The sequence below is a fragment of the Nycticebus coucang genome, chromosome 4 (assembly GCF_027406575.1).
Source record: "Nycticebus coucang isolate mNycCou1 chromosome 4, mNycCou1.pri, whole genome shotgun sequence".
Taxonomy (NCBI): Eukaryota; Metazoa; Chordata; class Mammalia; order Primates; family Lorisidae; genus Nycticebus; species Nycticebus coucang.
This window is the reverse complement of record NC_069783.1, coordinates 88,679,670-88,702,947: the sequence shown is the minus strand read 5'-3', so window position 1 is coordinate 88,702,947 and position 23,278 is coordinate 88,679,670. Positions and strand designations below refer to the sequence as shown.

General features: G+C 38.1%; 1 protein-coding gene across 2 annotated transcripts in view; it reads right to left on the bottom strand.

Moving 5' to 3' along the window:
- Positions 1–23,278, bottom strand: part of ANAPC1 (anaphase promoting complex subunit 1) — a 104,845-nt gene that overhangs the window by 63,560 nt on the left and 18,007 nt on the right. For both annotated transcript variants that reach the window (XM_053587093.1, XM_053587094.1), the window contains exons 8-17: positions 22,139–22,284; positions 21,684–21,904; positions 20,304–20,513; positions 18,061–18,156; positions 14,402–14,492; positions 14,150–14,215; positions 9,491–9,625; positions 8,067–8,207; positions 6,576–6,636; positions 3,851–4,038 (exon numbers count right to left, since the gene is read on the bottom strand). In XM_053587093.1, the coding sequence (XP_053443068.1) occupies positions 3,851–4,038; positions 6,576–6,636; positions 8,067–8,207; positions 9,491–9,625; positions 14,150–14,215; positions 14,402–14,492; positions 18,061–18,156; positions 20,304–20,513; positions 21,684–21,904; positions 22,139–22,284 (1,355 nt within the window). The remainder of the gene's footprint in view (positions 1–3,850; positions 4,039–6,575; positions 6,637–8,066; positions 8,208–9,490; positions 9,626–14,149; positions 14,216–14,401; positions 14,493–18,060; positions 18,157–20,303; positions 20,514–21,683; positions 21,905–22,138; positions 22,285–23,278) is intronic.

The following is a 23,278-nucleotide window of genomic DNA, read 5'->3' as shown; positions in this document are numbered from 1 at the left end:
TTTTATTTGTATGTTTTAGGGCCTTTCTGTTAAAATAGCTAGACTATCCTCTAATACCACACCCAAGCAGTCTTCTAAGATTCAGTTCTCCTCAATTTCCCATGGCATAACCTTTATTGCCCCATATACCCACAGTGACCTAAAAAAGATAGGTCTTTGACTCTCCAGATCAAAAAAATGAGTTTAAATGGCTTTTTCCAGTTTCCTCAATTTGTAGAACTGATTTCTGAATCTTCACATGGACACTGAATGAGCAACTAATAAACCATAATTCTATAAATGGAGATGGCTATTTTTCTATAAAAACTTATGCACTTATCAATCTTATTAGCTGAAAAAAGTTGATTTCTATATAAAAACTAAACATAGATAGCAACAAAGTAATTTTTAAAACTGATTTTTTTTTTTTTGAGATAGAGTCTCATTTGGTCACCCTGGGTAGAGTGTCATGGCATCTTAGCTCAAAGCAACCTCAAACTCTTGGGTTCAAGTGATCCTCTTGCCTCAGCCTCCCAAGTAGCTGAGACTACAGGTGCCCATGACAATGCTACACAAACTACAAAAAGCTGAGGTGCTTTTTCATTATGTAGAAATCCTCAGTTCCTACAAGGTTTTAATCTTTTCATATGTAATAAAAAACAGAAAAATTAGGGACAAGGTAACTTGGATACAATTGTTTAGAATAAAAAAGAAAACTGTCACTATTTTCCCAGTAAGAAATTGCAGAGAGCTACAACGCACACAAACTTTTAAAACAGTATCTCATTTAGATGGAAAAGGGCATTCATTTAACAAATATTCACTCAGCATCCATCTATGCCAGGAACTCTTAAGTCCCGGAGAGAGAGTAATGAAAAGAACTAAATAAAAAAGACAACGTAGGTGTGTATGGCACACCTTTGGGGTGTAGGACACAACTACAAGAGGGACTCTACCTAACAAATTCAAATACTGTGACGTACTTGTTTGTACCTTCTTTCACATTAACCTGAATTTAAAAAAAAAAACAAAACTACTTTTATACATTCTAATGGGGGGGAGGAAGAACACACAAACAAAATAAATAAGTAAAATACATATTTAATTGACTGCTAAGACAAAAACAAGAAAGGCAAATGGGACAAAATGTATAGAGGGGGGTGCAATTCTACACAGAATAAGGCAGGCAGCACTGGGGTGACATCTGAATAAAGACCTACACACGTCTTGTCTGTGGAAAGGTGTTTTCTGTAGGAGTAACAGTAAGGACAAACACCCTGCTTGGAGTGCTCAGGGAACAGAATGGAAGCCAGTGTAGCTGGGATAATATGTGCAAGGTGTAAGAAATTAGCCCAGAAAGGTAAGAAAAGGCTAAGTCCTGTGGCATCTTGTAGGCCTATGGCTTTGGGAAAAAGGCCTTTGGCCTTTTGGCAGTGGGATGGGAAGCCACTGGAGGATTCTGAGCAGAAGAATGACTAACAATGACCTGACTTTATCAGGATTACTTTGGCTGCTGGACTGAGAAAAAACTGAATGAAATACAAAGGACACAAAATACAAATCCAAAAATAACCATAATTGACCAATGAGAATTTGAAAAAACAATTTCCATTTACTTATACAAAGCAAGATAAAATTTTTCACTAATTTGGCAAAATGTTCAACACACCACAAATAATCACTGTGATAAAATGGGCATTTTTCTTTCTTTGTTTCTTTGAGAATCTCACTTTGTTACCCTGGGTAGAGTGCTGTAGCGTCACAACTCATAGCAACCTCAAACTCTTGGGCTTAAGCAATTCTCTTGCCTCAACCTCCCAAGTAGCTGGGACAGGCGCCTGCCACAATGCCCAACTATTTTTTTAGAGATAAGGTCTTGCTCTGGCTCTGGCTCAGACTGGTCTCAAACTCATGAGCTCAGGCAATCCACCTGCCTCAGCCTCCCAGAGAGCTAAGATTACAGGCGTGAGCCACTGCACCCAGCTGAAATGGGCACTTTTCAATGATAATTATAAGAATGCTGATTGGGAACCTCTTTCCAAATGTTATTTGAGCCAGTAGTCCCTCTTTTAAGATTCAATTATTGGAAAAGGCCTAGAGATATAAAGATTTGTATGAAAAAGGATGTTTGTAAATTATTTACAATAAGAAAAAAAAGAGATTCAACAGTGCATGATTATGAGCTATTGGTAATTATAACACAACTACATGGTGACAGGTCCGGTAGAGTGGCTCACCCCTGTAATCCTAGCACTCTGGGAGGCTAGATGGGTGGATCACTTGAGCTCAGGAGTTAAGAGAGCAGCCTGAGCAAGAGTGAGACCCCATCTCTACCAAAAATAGAAAATCAGCCATTGTGGCAGGTGCCTGTAGTCCCAGCTATTTGGCAGGCTGAAGGCAAGAAGATCACTTGAGTTCAGAGGTTGAGGTTGCTGTGAGCTATGCAGACACCATGGCACTCTACCCTGGCCAACAGAACTACACTGCGATAAAATGAAGGATTTTCTTAAAAGAATTTTTACATGATGTGGGAAATTTTTATTAATATCATTTTTATCAAAAAGGCAACATCAAAATGTTTAGAGGAGTTATCTCTTAGAATTATTTTAATTCCTCCATTTTCCAAATTTGTCTTTTATAAAGAAGAATTAATTTTTAAAGATGAATTTGCTAGTATAAGAATAAAATGCACAGAAGGTACAGCTGAGTATCTGGACAAAGGTCAGCATGTTCTACCGTAATTTCCTCAGAGTGACCCAGGCAAGGTCCTGAGAGTGATCTCCAGAGCAAAAAGGAAATCACTAATACTGAAGGCACTACCTTGCTGATTTTACAAATAATCCATTAAGGACCTATAAGAAGTTTCTGCGGGAAAAGGGTGAGGGATATGGCTTTAACCATGGATGTCCAACCTAGATCCTGCAGCCCACATAATGATTATTTGAGGACTATTTTGCTTGTCTGTGGTGTCAGACGTAAGTATGCACAGACTTTTTTTTTTGCTCATCAGCTTTCCTTAGTGTTTGTGTATTTAATATGTGGCCCAAGGTAACTCTTATTCTTTCAATTTGTGGCAGAGAGGAAAAAGGTTGGACACTCATGCTACCATTAACAGAGTAGATACTTAACACCTACGTTAACATATTTTAATTGTCCCTCAAATCAAATCTTCCTCCTCACATACCAACCAATATGTATATAAAAAGAGAGTCTTTTCTTCAGAAAAGAATGGTAGGCCAAAAATCAGAAAATGCAGTCCTGATTTTGAGCAAATCACAATTCTGTGATCTCTTTGTGATTCAATGTATTAATAAAAGCAAGACCAGTACTAATCCAAGCATAACTTATTGCCATTTTACAAAGATGAAATGAGAAATAGTCAAATGTTTTAACACATTATAAAGACTCAATAATGGTAATTACTAAGTAAAATTTGGTATCATTAAATATTAAATGAGATTTTATTTATTTATTTTTTTTTTTTATAACTTTTTTTTTTGTAGAGACAGAGTCTCACTTTATGGCCCTCGGTAGAGTGCCGTGGCATCACACGGCTCACAGCAACCTCCAACTCCCGGGCTTAAGCGATTCTTTTGCCTCAGCCTCCCGAGTAGCTGGGACTACAGGCGCCCGCCACAACGCCCAGTTATTTTTTGGCTGCACTTCAGCCGGGGCCAGGTTTGAACCCGCCACCCTCGGTATATGGGGCCGGCGCCTTACCGACTGAGCCACAGGCGCAGATTCAGAATTATTCTATTATTTTGAGTAAGGTATACTTATTAAGTTTATCTGTCATATATAAAATTAACCTTATGTAACCATTACAGTGATAACAGAATAACTCAAGGAGAAAATAAACGTATTTACTTACACTTCGGGTCCACGCTAAGCGGTCTGTGTTATAACCCATCATGTTCATGAGACAAATGACAAATAAATTCCACTCTGAGTGATAACCGGGTCCTCCTGGAGCGCTGTGAACATTGTACCACTTGACAAGCATCTGAACCGCTACTTCTTTTGGAAGGATCAACTTAACTGCTTGCAAACATGTTTGTACTATTAAAAGCAAAGATTTATTTTGATGTTTCTTCTGCATGCATTTCTTTTCTTCTTTCAATAAGTTTTTTAACTTGTACTATGTATTACTATGAACAAGAACTGTCATTAAAGAGCCAATCTTAGCCAATCATCTGAAGTTAAACCAACTTCTAAATTCAACAGTATTTCTGAGAGTTCTTTTTCTTTTTTTTTCTTGAGACAGAAACTCACTCTGTCACCCTTAGTAGAGTACCATAATATTATAGCTTACAGCAACCTCAAATTCTTGGGCTCAAGTTATTCTCTTGCCTTAGCCTCCCGAGTAGCTGGGACTACAGGTGCCCACCACAGAGAACGGCTATTTTTAGAGATGAGGTCTCGCTTTGGCTCAGGCTAGTCTCAAACCTATGGGCTCAGGCAATCCACCACCTTGGCCTCCCAAGTGCTAGGATTACAGGCACGAGCCACTGCTCCCAGCCCTTTCCAAGACTTCTATATGCAGCTTTTTTTTTTTTTTGAGACGGAGTCTCACTATGTCACCCTGGGTAGGATGCTGTGAGCTGTGAAGCAGCAATAAATGTTACAAAACTCTTGGGCTTAAGCGGTTCTCTTGCCTCAGCTTCCCAAGTAGCTGGGACTACAGGCACCTGCCACAAAGCCCAACTAGTTTTTTGTTGCAGTTGTCACTGTTGTTTAGCTGGCCCAGGCCGGGTTCGAATCTGCCAGGCTCAGTGTACGTGGCTGGCGCCGTAACCACTGTGCTACAGGCATCAAGCCTAAAGGTAGCTTTTTGATTAATATTTTTGGATCATAAATAAGGTGATCAAAATGCCCAGTTTACCTAAGACAGTCCTAATTCACCTTCACTGCTACAATTACTACTCACTCTTCCCCTTTCAATTTGTGGCAGAGACGAAAAAGGTTGGACACTCATGCTACCATTAACAGAGTAGATACTTAACACCTACGTATGTATGTCCTAGCTTAGGTGACAAATTAAAGGTCACTCTATAAAGAACTATAATTTCTATGTGAGCAGATTTATTTAAAGTGTTGTTTAAATACTTGAGTAAATATATGATATTCAATATATGCGTCTACAAATAGCAATGCCTACTGGCAGTACAAGATGTTCTAAATGTGTATTTCTGTTAACCAAAACTTTATAACTCTTTATTTTTGACAGCATTCAGTTTTTTACGTTTTACATACTCTCTGTCTTAAATGGATTAAATACCACAGCTCAGTCATTAATAGAAACATGGGTGATAGCACTATGTGTTCATACAGTGAACCCCTGAGGGTGGCCCAGGCTACTTCAAGGTCCGGATCTGTCAGTAGTAGTAAATAACTTCAAACTGCAAAGTTTTTGCATTCACATAACCTCTTTTTACAGGATTCTTTTTTTCCTTTCCCTTTTCATTGTCACTGGGCCCAGGGTCAGCAGCATATTCTTTTTCTTACCAATTTGCTAGGTGCATACACACATAACAAAGGGTGGGTGTAAATGGCAATAAATGTTACAAAATCAAAACTAAGCATGTCAAAGCTCAATCCAAAGTAAGTGTAAACCAGATGCTGTGTGAGGGTATATTAAACCCTTTATAAATAAAGTACAAAAACTTCTGTGCATGAACTATGTGACTTCTATCTGACTATAAAGGAGTAAGATTTTATTTTGTTTTTATTTTATTTACTCCATTATTATTTGTTTCATATATTTTGTTTAGGCTAATGATAATTCTGTATACTTGGCCTTGTGACTACTAACTAAATACCTTTTGCAAAGGCAAAGAATCTATAAACCAACTTGGAACATCATTTACTATATCAATGAAAAAAAGTTCCAAAAAGAAGAAAGTCATTCTAGTCTGCCAATGCTTTGCTTTGGCAGCTATATTTTGAAATCAAAAGACATCATGAACATATTTACACATACATTCTTTTCTTAACTTGTATTTGTTGGCAAATCCTTTTAATTCTAATATTTTGCTTATTATTCTATTCTGAAATACTCTTTCCTAGAGTCTTCCAAATTACATTTCAGTAATAATTCAAGCAGAATCCGGTATTTATCAAAATACTTCTGATTATACTTTAACTATAATACTAAGTTTTATTCAATTAAGGCAAATATGTTAATTTTACAACTTATATAAAGGTAGAGAAATTTATTTGAGGATTAAAATCATTAAATATGCCAAGAAATATTTTAATTGCTTAGGTTTCTTGTTTCTCAGATTTTCTTGCAAGAGGCATGTCTATATCTTGTAATCTTACTGCATAATATTCTTCACCTTATGAATTTCAGAGAAATAGAATTAGCACATCCTTCAACTATATTCCAGCCTTATACCACACATAAAGTAAACATCACAAAGCACTTCTCAGCTCTTTAAAGCTTCTCAAAACTTAAAAGAACAACTTAATCTAGTAGCCTCAAAATGGCATAATAATTTTTTAAACCCCAATTATTAACGTAAATCAGTAATTGCTGAAAATCTTATAAATCAAACTCAGAACACACAGAAGTAAGGTCTGATTCTCAACCGTACCTAATTGAGAGGTGGCAATTTCAGGAATAGTGATCCTAACCATGGAGCCATTACTCAGTTCCTAGGGAAAAGAATAGAAAAAAGAAAGTAAAGAGGATTTGTGCATTCTAAGTCAATGAATGTCTTAAAAATAGCTGGTACTTTACAAGACTATTTGCCTATCACCGTAAAATTCAATGAAATAAATAAAATCCATTACTTCAACAAAAATGAACAATTCTAACTATTTGCAAAACAATTTCAAATTCTTATTTCAATAAAAAGTGCCTAATTTTTTTTTTCTTAAGATGCCATGGCATCAGCCTAGCTCACAACAACCTCAAACTCCTGGGTTTAAACGATTCTCCTATCTCAGCCTCCCAAGTAGCTGGGACTACAGGCTCCCAAGACAATGCCCCAAGGTCTCGCTCTTGCTCAAGTTGGTCACAAACTCCTGAGCTCAAGAGATCCTCCTACCTCAGCCTTCCAGAGTACAAGGATTACAGGCATGAGTCACCAGCATGCCCAGCCTTGAAAAAAGACATGCCCAATTTTTACACAGACACTAAGAGTTACCATCATCAAAAGGAGGATACCTACTTTTAAAGACAGGACAAAAACCTTGTCAATAAACAATTCAACTCGCTAAATAAGTTTTTGCTTTCAAATAATGTTTAATAACAGAAAATCTTTTGCTGGGCAGGAGCTCATGCCTATAATCCTAGCACTTTGGAAGGCGGAAGAAGTTGGACTGCCTGAGCTCATGAGTTCGAGATCTACCTGAGCTCACGAGTTTGAGGCCAGCCTGAGCAAAAACAAGACCCCCATCTCTACTATAAAAATAGAGAAACTGAGGCAAGAGGATGGTTTAAGCCCAAGAGTTGGAGGTTGCTATGAGCTATGATGCCACAGCACTCTACCCAGGATGACAGCTTGAGACTGTCTCAAAAAAAAAAAGTTCGAAAACTTAAGGAGAATTACTTTATACTTAAAAGCAAAAGAGTATACTGCTACATCAAAGCCTCACTTAATTGGCTCGTGGCTGTAACCAGTGTTCCCTTAAAAAAAAAAAAAAAGCAAAAGAGTACAAAAAGACTTGAAAAAAAAAAAATTTTTTTTTTTTGAGACAGAGTCTCACTTTGTCACGCTCAGTAGAGTGCTTGACATCATAGCTCATAGCAACCTCAAACTTTTGGGCTCAAGCAAATTTCTCCTGCCTCAGCCTCCCAAGTAGCTAGGACTACAGATGCCCACCATTACGCTCAGCTATTTTTAGAGACGAGGTCTCACTCTTGTTCAGGCTGGTTTCAAACCCGTGAGCTCAGGCAATCCACTGCCTTGAACTCCCAGAGTGCTAGGATTACAGGCATGAGCCACTGTGCCCAGCTGACAAATTTTTTTGAATCATGAGAAATGTTTTTTTCATTTTTCAGACAAAATTTTGCATTCTGAAAAATGTGAAATGTGAACTCTATCTCTTGAAATCGCTCTAATGTTTTAAAGCATACTTACCAGAGTTACTCTGTTATGAACAGGATCTCTAACAGAATGAATGTAAGTTCCAATTTGTTGGAAAGTGCACTCCTCGTTATATAGAGAATCATGAAGTTTTGAAGAATCCCTCAGTTCTGGAACTGGAGATAATAGAACAACCTGTATACAATACAAATGAAGTATTTTCTGAGAAATTAAGTAACGTCTCTATACTTTCATATACTCATTTATAAAATAAGGATCATAGTAGAACCTTCTCAATAAAGCTGATTTAAGGGAATAAAGGAGTTATTATTAATAAAGCACTCAAAACAGTGCCTAGCACATATAAAATCCTCAAAAAAAGGTTATTATTATTCCATCCCCAGCATGCCTCACCCAACAGACTACCTATATACTTTTATGATTACTCATTCCACAGATGTGTTGAGTTAATCCTTAACTTGTGTGCTAGGAGATAAAGACGCAAATGTACATAAAAAAATGTTCTGCCATCTTCAGCCTTCCTACCTGCACTGTGAGATTCCTCCTTGCCTCAAATGCCTCTTTCTACTTATCCTCAAGGTTTAAAAAAAGTCTGGCATGCCTCTCAAAGATGAGCTTTTGGTTTTAGCATATCATTCCATCAGGATATATCTTCCCATCAGTGAATTCACCATAATTAATATTTGTTCTTCTTTCATAGTTCTTAACAGTCCACTTTAAACCATCATACCTTGGCCAGGTGCAATGGCTCACATCTGTAACGCCAACACTTTAGAAGGATGAGGCAGGAGGATCACTTGAGCCCAGGAATTTGGGGTTACAGTAAGCTAATCAGGAGTTTGGGGTTACAGTGAGCTATGATCACACCACTGCACTCCAACTTAGGTAACAGATCAAGACCCTATCTCCAAATTGAAAAACAAAATTTATAATTTCTTATACAGACAGACCAAGTAAACTGTGAGATCTTTAGATGGAAAAGAATGTATCGTTTTCGTCTCCCTAGCACCTTCAAAAGTTACCACACAAATCCCAAAGTCAATGTTAAGTTAACTGAATCATCTATGTCTGAAAACATTCATTCTACAAGTACTAAAAGTAAGTTAACCATGGAAAGAACTAATATTTGATGTAATGACTTTAAAACGATATTCTTCTTTTCTTCTTTTTACAAAACCTCACCCATTTCTTTTATTTAGAAATGGGTGAGGTTTTGTCACCCTCAGTAGAGTGCTATGGCGTTACACAACTCACAGCAACCTCCAGCTTCTGGGCTTAGGCGATTCTCTTGCCTCAGCCTCCCAAGTAGCTGGGACTACAGGCGCCCGCCACAACGCCCAGCTATTTTATGTTGCAGTTTGGCCAGGGCTGGGTCTGAACCCACCACCCTTGGTATATGGGGCCAGCGCCCTACTCACTGAGCCACAGGCGCCACCCCAACCTCACCCATTTCTTACCTCATCCAATGATCCAAGTAGTTTACTAAGAGGCTTAGGAGTACTAACGCCATCAAGTGGAGTACTGGGTCGAGGCATTGTGTTGGACATTGTCAGGGAAGGAGCTGGCAGTCCAGGAATAAAAACCTTCCCCACCTTTGAGCAATAAAAAGATATAGAAAAAAATATTGACTTTAATGCATCATAACTTTAAATAAAATGTTATGGAATGTAAGCATGTATTTCTTTTGATATTTCAAAGTTTATGCTCACCAAACACAACTAAAAAATTTAAATTTTAATAATCTATCAAACTCTACTATCCAATTGCAAATACTCTGGCATAATTTCTTTTGGCCTGATTGCTTCTCTTTGTTACTGAAGACTTTTTTTTTGCAGGCAAGAGGTAAAAGGATGTTAATAAGAGTCAAGACATTATACAAAATTCCATATACTGTGCATTTTTTTAGCTTATTGGCAATAAAGACAACAGAGAGAACTTTCAGAGGCTATAAGCTGCAATCTTGTTAACTTAGTGTCAAGAAGAATGAAAGAACACCAATTATATCCCAGGTCCTAAAAGGAAGAGTCTGGGTGATGCTGAGGAAATTAAATCCAACCTAATTCAACCGCACTCTCCAGCTCATTATTTCTGTCTTCTACCATAAACTCTCAAATATTTCTTCCTCAAAATTATTTTACATAAGATAGAATAAATTCTCTGATCTTAAAAGGATGAGTTGATGATCCAGGCTAACCACGCCTTATTTAAGCTATCTGTAGGGTTCTCAGGAAAAACACAACAGAAATTCACATCCATATGGGATAAAAACTTGACAAGACTAAAAAGAGATGCTCAAACTAAAGGGAAATTTTAACAATATACATGTTTATATTAATAGACTATTCAAACGCTAATAAAATAACAGAAGTTGGGCCACATATGATGACTGATGCCTTTGGGAGACAGGGCAAGAAGGATCCCTTGAGGCCAGGAGTTTGAGACCAGCCTGAGCAACACAGTGACCCTGCAAAAATAATCAACAGAAAAATTAGCCAGGCATGCCTAAAGTTTCACCTACTCAGGAGGCGAACCCAGGAGAACCCTTTGAGGTTGCAGTGAACTATAATACCACTGCACTGAAGCGTAGGCTACAGAGCAAGACCCTGTCTCACAGTGAGGAAAAGACAAAAAACTGCCTAGAGATCGGAGACCTAGGAATAACCTAATGATGAATCCCCTAGATTTTATTTATTTATTTATTTCTTTATTGAGACAGAGTCTTACTTTGTCGCCCTCAGTAGAGTGCTATGGCATCACAGCTCACAGCAACCTCCAACTCTTGGGCTTAAGCAATTCTCTTGCCTCAGCCTTCCAAGTAGCTGGGACTACTGGTGCCCACCACAATGCCCACCTATTTTATGGTTGTAGTTGTCACTGTCTGGCAGGCCCGGGCTAGATTCAAACCCTCCAGCTCCAGTGTATGTGGCTGGCACGTAATCAAAAGATAAGCTCAGGGGCAAATAAATAAAATAATCTATCTACCCCATAAATGTATATATTTATGATTTAATAAAAATTAAATTTAAAAAAATAGTACAATTCCATTATATTGAAGCTGAGATTACCATGAAGCCATTTCAAGTTCAGGTTAATTCCCGTCAATGAGCAAACAACCAACAACAACAACAAAAAAACAAAAACAAGAGGCAGTTTTAGAATTGTCTCATCCTTCAGGATGAGAAGGAAACTTCATACAATTTTGTTTGTTTCGGCTCGGCGCCTATAGCTCAAGCAGCTAAAGCGCCAGCCACATACACCAGAGCTGGCAGGTTCGAATCCAGCCTGGGCCCACCAAACAGCAATGACAGCTACAACCCAAAAATGGCCGGGTGTTGTGGCGGGTACCTATAGTCCTAGCTACTTGGGAGGCTCAGACAAGAGAATCACTTAAGCCCAGGAGTTGGAGGGTGCTGTGAGCTGTGATGCCACAGCACTCTTCCCAGGGTGACAGCTTGAGGCTCTGTCTCGAAGAAAAAAAAAATTTTTTTTGGTTTGTTTTTGTCTTAATAGATGCCAGTCTAGCCAGAATTGTGTAACTGGCTAGTCTGCAGGGCTGGCTTGAACATTAGGCTTCTGGAAGAGCTAGGCCTGCATTCTACCCTACGGTAACCCTCTTTGTGACAAAACACAAAAAGACAAAGACAAAAGAAAGTAAGAACAAAGGCAATTTCTGACAAGGAAGGAATCCAGTAAGATGAATATTCATACCACAGAGTACAAAAAAATATACCAATAACCAGAGTTGCTCACAAGATTAGTCACTCACAAAAATCTTTTCTCTCACTAATCTTAAATTTGGAAAGAACAATGATTTCTTACCATCTGACCAACTGGAACCCACAGAGAGAGGAAAACAGGGAGTCCAAATGGTAAGTGAGGTATATTACCAAACTGCCAGCTGGTTAAGATTTCCCATCTGCCTTACTATGGCTTTCAGGAGAGCAGAGTGGCTTTGAGTTTCTCCAAACATTTTGTTGTTGTTGCAGTTTTGGCTGGGGCGGGTTTGAAACCACCACCCTGGGTACGTGGGAGTGGCGCCCTACTCCCTGAGCCATAGGCACCACCCGATTCTCCAAACTTTTAACTTATCTGTATTATTATATTTGAAGTGAGCTTCTTACAACCCACATAGATAGCTGGGTTGTATTTAATCGTTTTTGCTAGGCTGTTAATTATATTATGCCGTTATATTTAATATGATTAGTGGGCTGATAGGATTTAAATGTGCTATTTAATATGATTTTTTTAACTTTATTCAAATTAATATAAGGGTACAATTTTTAGGTTACATTGTTCTCACTTCCAGGGTAAAGTTTCATTTGTAGAAGAGCCCCTCACTCAGGGAGCATGTTATACACCCTCAAAATGGACACATTAGGTGAGATCCCTCCTCATGCCCTCCCTCCTACTACCCCCAAAATGGACTATATTAGTGTTTTATTGTTCTTATGAGCATGTAATTGTATATATATTGATTTCATATTAATATGGAGTACACTGGATATTTATTTTTCCATTTTGTGATACTTTACTAAGAAGAACGTATTTCAACTCCATCTAGGTAAATGTTAAAGATGTAAAGTTCCACGTTCTTCACTCATCCATAAAAAGCAACTCTTCATCCATTCAAGTTTTATCATAAAATGCAGCAATTCAGTCACATCTTCAGGTTCCACTTCTAATTTTAGTTTTCTTGTTATTCAACAACATATGCAGTTACTTTCTTCACTGACATCTTGAAACCCTCAAAATTATCCATGAGAATTAAAATTAACTTCTTCCAAACTCCTGTTTATGTTGATATTTTGACCTCCCATGAATCAAAGCTGCTCTTAATAACATCTAGAATGGTGAATCCTTTCCAGAGGGTTTTTTTTTTTCTTTATGAGATAGGTTCTCACTCTGATGTCTGGGCTAGAATGCAGTGGTGTCATCATAGCTCACTGCAACCTCAAACTCCCAGGCTCAAGTGATCCTCTTGCCTCAGCCTCCCACGTAGCTGGGACTACAGGCATGAGCCACAATGCCTGGCTACTTTTTCTGTTTTTTGTAGAGATGGGTTGTGCTCTTCTTTAGGGTACTCTCAAACCTAAAGCAATCCTCCCAAAGTACTACTAGGACTATGGGGATGAGCCACCACACCCAGTCCAGAATTAACTTTGCCCAGAACAATCAGAGGAATCACTATTTACGGCAACAATGGTATTACAAAATATACTTCTTAAATAAGACCTAAAACTCTTGGGAAGCACCTGTAGCTCAGTGGGTGAGCAGGAGAGCAGAGTGGCTAGTAGGTTCAAACCCGGCCTGGGCCGGCTAAAACAACAATGAACTGCAGTAAAAGAAATAGCTGGGTGTTGTGGAGGGCACCTGTAGTCCCAGCTACTTGGGAAGCTGAGGCAAAAGAATCGCTTGAGCCCCAGAGTCTGAGGTTGCTGTGAGCTGTGACGCCACGGCATTCTACCAAGGTGACATAATGAGATTCTGTCTCAAAAAAAAAAAAGGAAAGAAAAAAAAAACTTTAGTACATTAACAAAGCTACCCACAGATTAATTTCAGTTTGTAGTTAATAAACTTTTTTTTTTTAAAGTAATCTACATATACTCATTATAAGTTACCCATTTATCCCATGGTAGCACCAACGTATGTGATAGCAGTGAGCCCTAACACTACAAATTAAGACCAATCTAAACTGGAAACTTCACTGTCAACTCTTAACAAAAATCTCCTACTAAACTGTACAGGCCAGAAGAGTACCAGATTTTAAGTATCAACTGAGAATAACATTAAAAAATAAGAATAGAGGGGCGGCACCTGTGGCTCAGTCGGTAAGGCGCCGGCCCCATATACCGAGGGTGGCGGGTTCCAGCCCGGCCCCGGCTTAACTGCAACCAAAAAATAGCTGGGCGTTGTGGCGGGCGCCTGTAGTCCCAGCTACTCGGGAGGCTGAGGCAGGAGAATCGCTTAAGCCCAGGAGTTGGAGGTTGCTGTGAGCTGTGTGAGGCCACGGCACTCTACCGAGGGCCATAAAGTAAGACTCTGTCTCTACAAAAAAAAAAAAAAAATAAGAATAGAGGTAGCCCTACTAAAAGCATTACATGAGACTTACTGCTTACCCGAACCACTCCTGTGTACAGCACCAGGTTTCCACTGCCTTCTAGGACCAGCATGGTGTCTATCTTCTACAAAAAACATAAAAAACCTGTTTTCCAACAGAGCAAATTTATGAACTTTTCAGCTGAAAAATCTGATGAAGCATAATAATTCTCAACATTTCAAGAAAGGTGACTACATTTTTACATCGAATACAGATGAAAATATTTTTAAAAATTTTTTTGAAAGACAGAAAGAAATATGTCTGCATTTACCTCCACTGGTGCTGCGTCCTTTGCTGGTATGGTGGTGACAGAACCAAAGATGAGCTGGGTTTTATCATTACTCTCTTGAAACTTCACACAGCTAAATATCAAAAAAACAAAAGAAACTATTGATGCATGCAACAATCTGTATGAGTCATAAGAATGTTATCCTGAAAGATAAAAGACAATTCTCAAAAGTTGACATACTATATGAATCCATTTATATAATTAAAAATTACAGAGACCTAGAATATACCAGTGGTTGCCAGAGATTAGGCAGTAGAGGGAATATGCAAGAGGCTAAGGTGTATGAGACTATAAAGTGATAGCATAAGAAAGACCTTTAAGATGATAAAAATATTTTGTACCAGAAAGAAAAACATGAAAAAACAGTAAAGAAAAAAATATTCTGTACCTTGATGGGTAGTGGTATTTATATAAATCTACACAAGTCAGAAAATTGTATGGAAACATACACAAACACACACACACACACACACACGCACATGTCAAACTGCTGAAATTTGAAATAAAGCATATGGATAGTACTGACATCAATTTTTTGGTTTTAATAATGTACTATAAGTATATACGATGTTAAATCTTACAGAGAAAAGAGTGTAAGCTACACAGGACTTCTTTACTCTTTTACTACTTCCTGTGAGCTATAATTATTTCAAAATAAAAAGTAAATATAACATCTGTTACTAGGCAAGAGACATGAATAGAACCTTCCCTAAAAAAGACATACAAGTCTTGGCGCCCATAGCTCAGCAGTTAGGGCGCCGGCCACATACAGAGGCTGGCAGGTTCCAACCCTGCCCGGGCCTGCTAAACAACGACAACTACAACGAAAAAATAGCTGGGGGGTGCCACCTGTGGCTCAAAGGAGTAGGGCGCCGGCCCCATATGCCAGAGGTGGTGGGTTTAAGCCTGGCCCCGTCCAAAAACTGCGGGGGGGTGGGGGTGGGGTGGAGAAATAGCCCGGAATTATGGCAGGCACCTATAGTCCCAGCTACTACTTGGAAGGCTGAGGCAAGAGAATCGATTAAGCCCAAGAGTTGGAGGTTGCACTCTACCAAGGGCAACACGATGAGACTCTGTCTCAAAAAAAAAAAAGGGTGGCGCCTGTGGCTCAGTGAGTAGGGCGCTGGCACCATATACCTAGGGTGGCAGGTTCAAACCCAGCTCCGGCCAAACTGCAACAAGAAAATAGCCGGGCGTTGTGATGGGCGCCTGTAGTTCCAGCTACTCGGGAGGCTGAGGCAAGAGAATTGCCTAAGCCCAAAAGCTGGAGGTTGCTGTGAGCTGTGACATCACCGCACTCTACAGAGGGAAACAAAGTCAGACTCTGTCTCAACAACAACAACAAAAAAACCCAGAGGAATGGCTAATAAACATATGAAAAAATGCTCATCATACCTAATCATCAGAGAAATACAAATATAAACCACCCTGAGATATCACCTAACCCCAGAGAGAACGGCCCACATCGCAAAGCCTCAAAACTGCAGATGCTGGCGTGGATGTGGAAAGAAGGGAACACTTTTACACTGCTGGTGGGACTGCAAACTAATACACTCTTTTTGGAAGGAAGTATGGAGAATCCTCCAAGAACTCAAATTAGACCTCCCATTTGATCCTGCAATCCCATTACTGGACCTCTACCTGGAAGAAAAAAATCCCTTTTATCATAAGGACATTTGCACTAGACTCTTTATCACAGCTCAATTTATAATCGACAAAATATAGAAACAGTCCAAATGTCTACCAACCTAGGAATGGATTAACAAGCTGTAAAGATTAAAAGATTTAAAAAAATTATTTCACCTAAGAATATAAATGGATAGCTAATAAGCATATAAGATACATATATAGAGAGATAGATATAGATATAGATATAGATATAGATATGTATACCATGGAATACTATTCAGACATTTAAAAAGATGGAGACTTTACACCTTTTCTATTAACCTAGATTGAGGTGGAATACATTCTTCTTAGTGAAGCATCATAAGAATGGAGAAGCAAGAATCCAATGTACTCAATTCTAATATGAAGGCAGTACATGATCTAATACAAGGTGGGGGATAGGGGGATGAGGAGGAGGGTAGGAGAGGTCACAGTGCACACCTCTTGGGGGTGGGACACAATTTTAAGAGGGACTTAACCTAACAAATGCAATCGGTGTGACCTAATTCTTTGTAGCCTCACTGAATCCAAAACAATAAAAAAATTAAAAAATAAATTGGCAAAAGATTTTACAAAATTATTTTACCTAAGACTATAAATGAATAACTAATAACCACATGAGAAGACAATCATCAGAATAACATTAGGGAAATTCAAATTAAAACCACTTCATAACTGGAATGGCAGCAAACAAACAGACTGACAATATCCAGTGTGGTCAAGAATAAAGGGACATTAACCTTCATACATTGGCAGTGGGAGTATAAAATGGTGCGGGTTATTTGGAGAACAGTTTGCCAATTTCTTAAAAAGCTTAACACTGGGCGGCGCCTGTGGCTCAGTCGGTAGGGCGCCGGCCCCATATACCAAGGGTGGCGGGTTCAAACCCGGCCCCGGCCAAACTGCAACCAAAAAATAGCCGGGCGTTGTGGCGGGCGCCTGTAGTCCCAGCTACTCGGGAGGCTGAGGCAAGAGAATCGCTTAAGCCCAGGAGTTGGAGGTTGCTGTGAGCTGTGTGAGGCCACGGCACTCTACCGAGGGCCATAAAGTGAGACTCTGTCTCTACAAAAAAAAAAAAAAAAAAAAAAAGCTTAACACCAACTTGCCATCCAACCCAACAATTCTACTCCCCAGTATGTACCCAAGAAAAATGAAATCATATGTGTCCACACACAGACTTCCCTCAAATGTTCATACTGCCATAATCCTCAATGGCCAAAGGTGGAAATAAACCAAATGACATCAAATGATGAACAAATAAGATGTGGTAGATGTATCTAATGGACTAGCGCATAGAAACAGGTACAAAGCAGTCATGTGACAAAAATGGTGAATCCTAAAAAGTAACATGCTAAGTGTTAGTCGGTGAACAGAAAAAACTATGTATTTTATGACTTACATACATATACAAATACCCAGAAAGACTAATCAATGGGAGGCAGAAAGCCCAAAGTGGTTGCCTAGGAGTGGGAATGGGAATGAGACTAACTACAAACAGGTACAAGAGAACCTTTTTGGCCAGGCACAGCCTCATGCCTGTAATCCTACCTCTCTGGGAGGCCAAGGTGGATGAATTGCCTGAGCTCAGGAACTCAAGACTAGCCTGAGCAAAAACGAGATCCCATCTCTACAAAAAAATAGAAAAACTGAGCCAAGAGGATCACTTGAGCCCAAGAGTTAGAGGTTGCTGTGAGCTATGATGCTATGTACTCTACCCAGGACAAAAGCTTGAGACTCTGTCTCAAAAAAAAAAGAGAGAGAGAACCTTTTCAAGGTGATAAAAATGTTTTAAAACTGGGTTATGGTGGTGGTTGTGTAACTCTATAAATTTACTCAAAATAATTTAATTGTATAGTTAAAATATACCAATTTTATGATATATAAATTCTTTTTCAATAAAGCTACTTAAGCCAGGAAAGAAGAAAAAGCAGCCTGAACTAAATACACAAAGAAAATACATTTTGTACACTTACCGTAACTGAAGTTGGGACTCTACTAAAAAGCACAAGAACTTCTGCCCACATAGGTCAGATGTAATAAACACTTTTGAAGCCTGTGAATTTTTCTCTCTACAATAAATACATTAATAAAGTAATTGTCAGTAACTATTAAAGGTCCTTGAAAATATTCTGAAAGAAATCTAAAAGCTACTAAGATCAAGCAATAACCTTGACAACAAAAGAACACTTCTAAGAATTAAACTTCATGATCGCTAAAATTCCTTTCAGCTTTTTTGGAGAAATTTACAATAAATTTAATCATTATCAACAGCCTTTTTAATTATATACTACACAAGGCATTAACTTGTAAAGTAACTTGAATGCATACTCTTTAAAGGGTCAGTGGTTAGGGCGCTGGCCACATATACTGGGGCTGGCAGGATGGAACCAGGCCAGGGCCTGCTAAACAACAATGACAACTACAACAACAACAAAAATAGCCAGGCATTGTAACGGGTGCCTGTAGTCCCAGCTACTTGGGAGGCTGAGGCAGGAGAATTGCTTAAGCTCAAGAGTTTGAGGTTGCTGTAAGCTGTGATGCTTCAGCATTCTAACAAGAGCAACATAGTAAGACTCTGTCTCAAGAAAAAAAAAAAAAAAGCAGGGTGTTGTGGCGGGCACCTGTAGTCCCAGCTACTCAGGAGGCTGAAGCAAGAGGATCAAATAAGCCCAAAAGTTTGAAGTTACTGTGAGCTATGATGCCACAGCACTCTACTGAGGGCAATAAAAGGAGACTCCAGCGCAACAAAAAAATTAATTAATTTTAAAAAATAAAGTATTATAGAAGACCAAAAATCTGAAAATTAAGGAATTGTAATACACTGAACTTACAAACGGTATTTAAAGAAAAATAATTATTTTCCAACTTTTTTTTCCTTGGGTTTTTTTTAAGGCAGAGCCTTAACTTCGCCACCCTCAGTAGGGTGCCATGGAGTCACAGCTCACAGCAACCTCAAACTCCAGGGATCAAGCCATCCTCTTGCCTCAGCCTCCCAGGTGCCTGCTACAAAATCTGGCTATTTTTTAAGAGATGGAGGGTCACTCTGGCTCAAGCTGGTCTCAGAACCCATGAGTTCAGGCAATCCACCCACCTCCACCTCCCAAGTACTGGGACTAGAGGCACGAGCTACCACGTGTGGCCCTACTTTTTCTATTTTTAGTAGAAATGGGGTCTGAGACCCTTGCTCAGGCTGATCTCTAACTCCTGAATTCAAGCAATCCACTCCCCTCAGCCTCCCAAAGTGCTAGGATTATAGTTGTGAGTCATGACACCCACCTAAGAAAAGTGATATTTAAATGTAGGAGAGTATTTTATCTATATGAACTGAGAGAATGGACTTTAACACTTTACTTTAAATCTTTACTTTCCTCTGACTACCTATCGCCCACACTACCTTTTAAGAACATGCATTTGCTTTCCTTTTCACAGAGAAAATGAGGCTGGAAGGCTTGAGTTCAATCTCTTGCCTAGTGTATCTGATCAACCATCACTTTTTTCTCCCCAAGGCTAATCTCTCCACTTATACTTATCTCTGCTTCCTTCTCAACTATTTTCTCTGTGCTGTATTTTCAATGCTTCCCCTGCTTTGAGTGAAGTCCTTACTGCCTACTATCTCATATGAAAAGTCTTAATATGTGAAGGTAGACTAAATATTAGAAGATATATATACAAAATCTTATTAATTTGGATGCATATAAAAATGGTATAGTAGGTAACAAAGTGGTGTTTTTTTTTAGAAATACACACTGCAGTATTTCTAGGCAAAATGTTATGAAAACTAATTTTCTTTAATATACTTCAACAAAAACAAAACTCTTCTTGACCTTGAAATTCCCTCTAGTTTTGTATCCTATTCCATACTCAAAGGCAAACTCCTTAAAATAGCCTGTATTAGTCTATCTTTACTTCCTCTATAAAACCCCCTATTTCCTAATATACAGAAATTAAATGTTTCCCACTAAAACATCAAATACTTCAAATACTGTATTATATTACCAATAAGGACAAAATATAAAATGACAAAATATTTGTGTGTTCTCTTTAACGTCACTAATATCCTCTACTATGACTAACGTGGCCTTAACACATACCTCTATATTATTTTTATACATATTAATAACTGATTATATTAAACAGAAACTTTAAGCAAAACATCAAATATTTTCAAGACTTTTTGCAACATTCTTCTTTGAATATAAAAATATAGACTCCAAACCTTGTATTAGTAATTGCTTCTGTCCACAAATGGTCAATACACAGTTCAGGAACAATGGGCTCCGTTTCTGGTGCAAGGAAGGAGCCATTAGAATTACTATTTGGAGAATGAGAAATACTGTGTCTCTTTGGAGACTGACTATGGCTTGAAAAGTTGAACCTCTGCGCCCCTGAAAAGGAATGCACTCCTAAGGCAGGAGAATGAGCCCGACTGCAAAATACACAGAGAGAGAGTGCACAGCAATTAGCTTCTTGTCAAAATTCTACAAAAGAACATTCATGCCCTCAATGAATCCCCAACAATAAAAATAAAAAAAAAAAAAGAACATTCATGGCATAATCTTCATCAGAAATAAAAATTTTTCAAAAGAGTAGTTATTTAAATGGTTCATATCAATGTACTTTAATATTCTTTTTTTTTACTTTTTTTATTAAGTCTTTTGTACATAGATCATAAATACATTTATGCCAATTTCAGTGTGTTAATTATTTGTACAAATTGGAGTGCTTACATCATACTAAACGCATAGCTTTCACCTCATTTACCCAATTATACCATTAGGACATTTGTGTTCTACACATGATAGAACCAACTTGTACTTGCAACGTGCTCCATAGTGGTGGTCCCCCTACAATCCCCTATTATCCCTCCCACCCACTTTACTATATTCTAATGATTTAGAATTCTTATTAGAATTAATTATTGAAACTAAAAATTAGTTCATTTTCCTCCTTAGAAAATGCATTGTTTGTATTATGCAAAAGGCCTAAGCTGACATGGTAGCCCCTGCCTCCATGTCTTATAGTCCCAACTCAGAAGACTGAGACAGGAAGATCTCCTGAGCTCAGGCATTTAAGACCAGCCTTGGCAACACAGAGAGATCTCCTCTCCAAAAGCTCTAATGCTCCTGTACAGTCAAACAACATATCAACAAAACTATGTCTCTATAGCACCAGACATACATGTATCAATCAACAAAAACAGATATATGTACGTATTTATACCTAGTAATATAAATACATAGGTAGATATATACAGAGAAACAGCAATTGACAAGAAAAAAGAAAAACTAATATAATTTAAGGCAAAAAAAAATACTACCCAAGTACTTGGGAATTAATAATCATCAAACTGCTACCACACAGTTGTAGCAATGAGGCAACCAATCTTACGACAAACAGAAGCAGCTCCTAAATACAACTCTTCAAAGAAAATGACATAGTAGACTTGAAAACAGCACAACTAGGATAATAGCTATGGTCCCTAAAAATTACCCAAAGCTATCTAAAGAAATTCTAAATCCTTCAAAACTAAGAGAAAGCTTATAACAAGGTATTTTTTGTTTGGGATATATTCTTGAAAATAAGGATACCCTTGTACCTTAAAGCTGCCATGTTGGAAATGGAAGGTGAGCGGGAGTGGAGACTAGGTGATGAAGCTGAGCGACTCTGGCTGTGAATGGAGGAATAATTCTGGAAAGGTGAAGTCACAGGAGAATCTCCCTTGGAGAGGCTTCTGAGATGTGCTGTGAGGGAGCTGCTAGTGGCCATGTTCTGTGGGGTCGCCCCCTGTTCAGAGAACTTTAGAACAGCATTCTCTTCCTTAAGACAAAACAAACAGAAGGGGAATAAAAGACAATAATTGGAATAAAAGGGCAATTTCTTTATGAGAATATAAAGTATACATCAGTTATTAAAGATATAGTAGTTCTTATTGTTTTCAAGAAGTTCAATCTATTTCACAAATCATTATTCTAAAAACACAGGAAGGTGTTCAGCATTTAACTACCCTTTCGTGTCAAGGAGCAAGGAGAAGTGAACTGCCTTTATCCTTACCTCCGACTTGACTCTCCGGAGAGTCCACACAGAATGCACATTTTGAACAGCGTCATAAGTCATTACAATGGAGGGGTCAATGCTGAGGAAAACAATTTTCATTGCAGGGTCTACAACATATTGCACCCGCGATGAGCCAAAAGGACCTGAAAAATAAAACACAATCAAGTATAGAGCAATGAGTTTTACAAGTCTGCTCTGATATTTATGAACCAAGTTCTTAAAATTCCTAAAGACAAAACAAGCAAAAAAAAAAGAGAGAAAAAAACAAGCCAATCAAAGCACCAAATTCATCAATATATTAGTATTACATAATTAACTGTACTTTTAATAAATTTACTTTGAGCATCAACTTCCATATGAAGCATTAAATATGAAAGCATTACAAGTTTCAATTTCAAATACATGCAACTAAACATTAAAGGTTGGTGCTGACTCACCATTACATTCATCATTCACAGGAAAAAGTCTATGACATCTTCAGCAACCAATTTATGCATAAACTGCAATCAACTACTCTGTCAAGTTTGACTTCCTCACTAGTTCTTTCCTTCTGTATGAAATCTGTCCTCTATAATAACTATTCAAACAGTACTGAACCATATACAGTACTGAAACTCACCACGAAAAAACTTAACCTTGCATGTGTAACCAGTTAAATAGTTACACATGCAAGGTTAAGTATTTTCGTGGTGAGTTTAGCTGTTACTTCCCAACGTACCATGCATGGACTGGTTTCCGTATCCTTTTTTGATGCTTCCTAGCTGTTAGTCTCTCAGTTAAAATATTGAAAAATTTATGAAAAAATTATTTTATGGAAATTAAGAAATATTTTATAAAAAATAAATAAAAATCACTCATAATGCCATTATCTCATAATATGCACTATCGATATGCTAGGTTGCTTTTCTTCCTATCTTTTTCTATACGTACAGGAAAACTTTACAGGTTTTTATGAAATTAGAATCATTCTACGTTTATAATTTTCTGTCCTTCCTAACATGAATAAGCAATTCCAGAGGTCATTAAATATTATTCAAAGACATGATAAAAAAAAAAGTATGCTCAATAATGGCTGCATACCACTTAGTCGCAGGCTATCTAACATGTTTATTTAGGTTGCCTTCAATTGCTACCAAA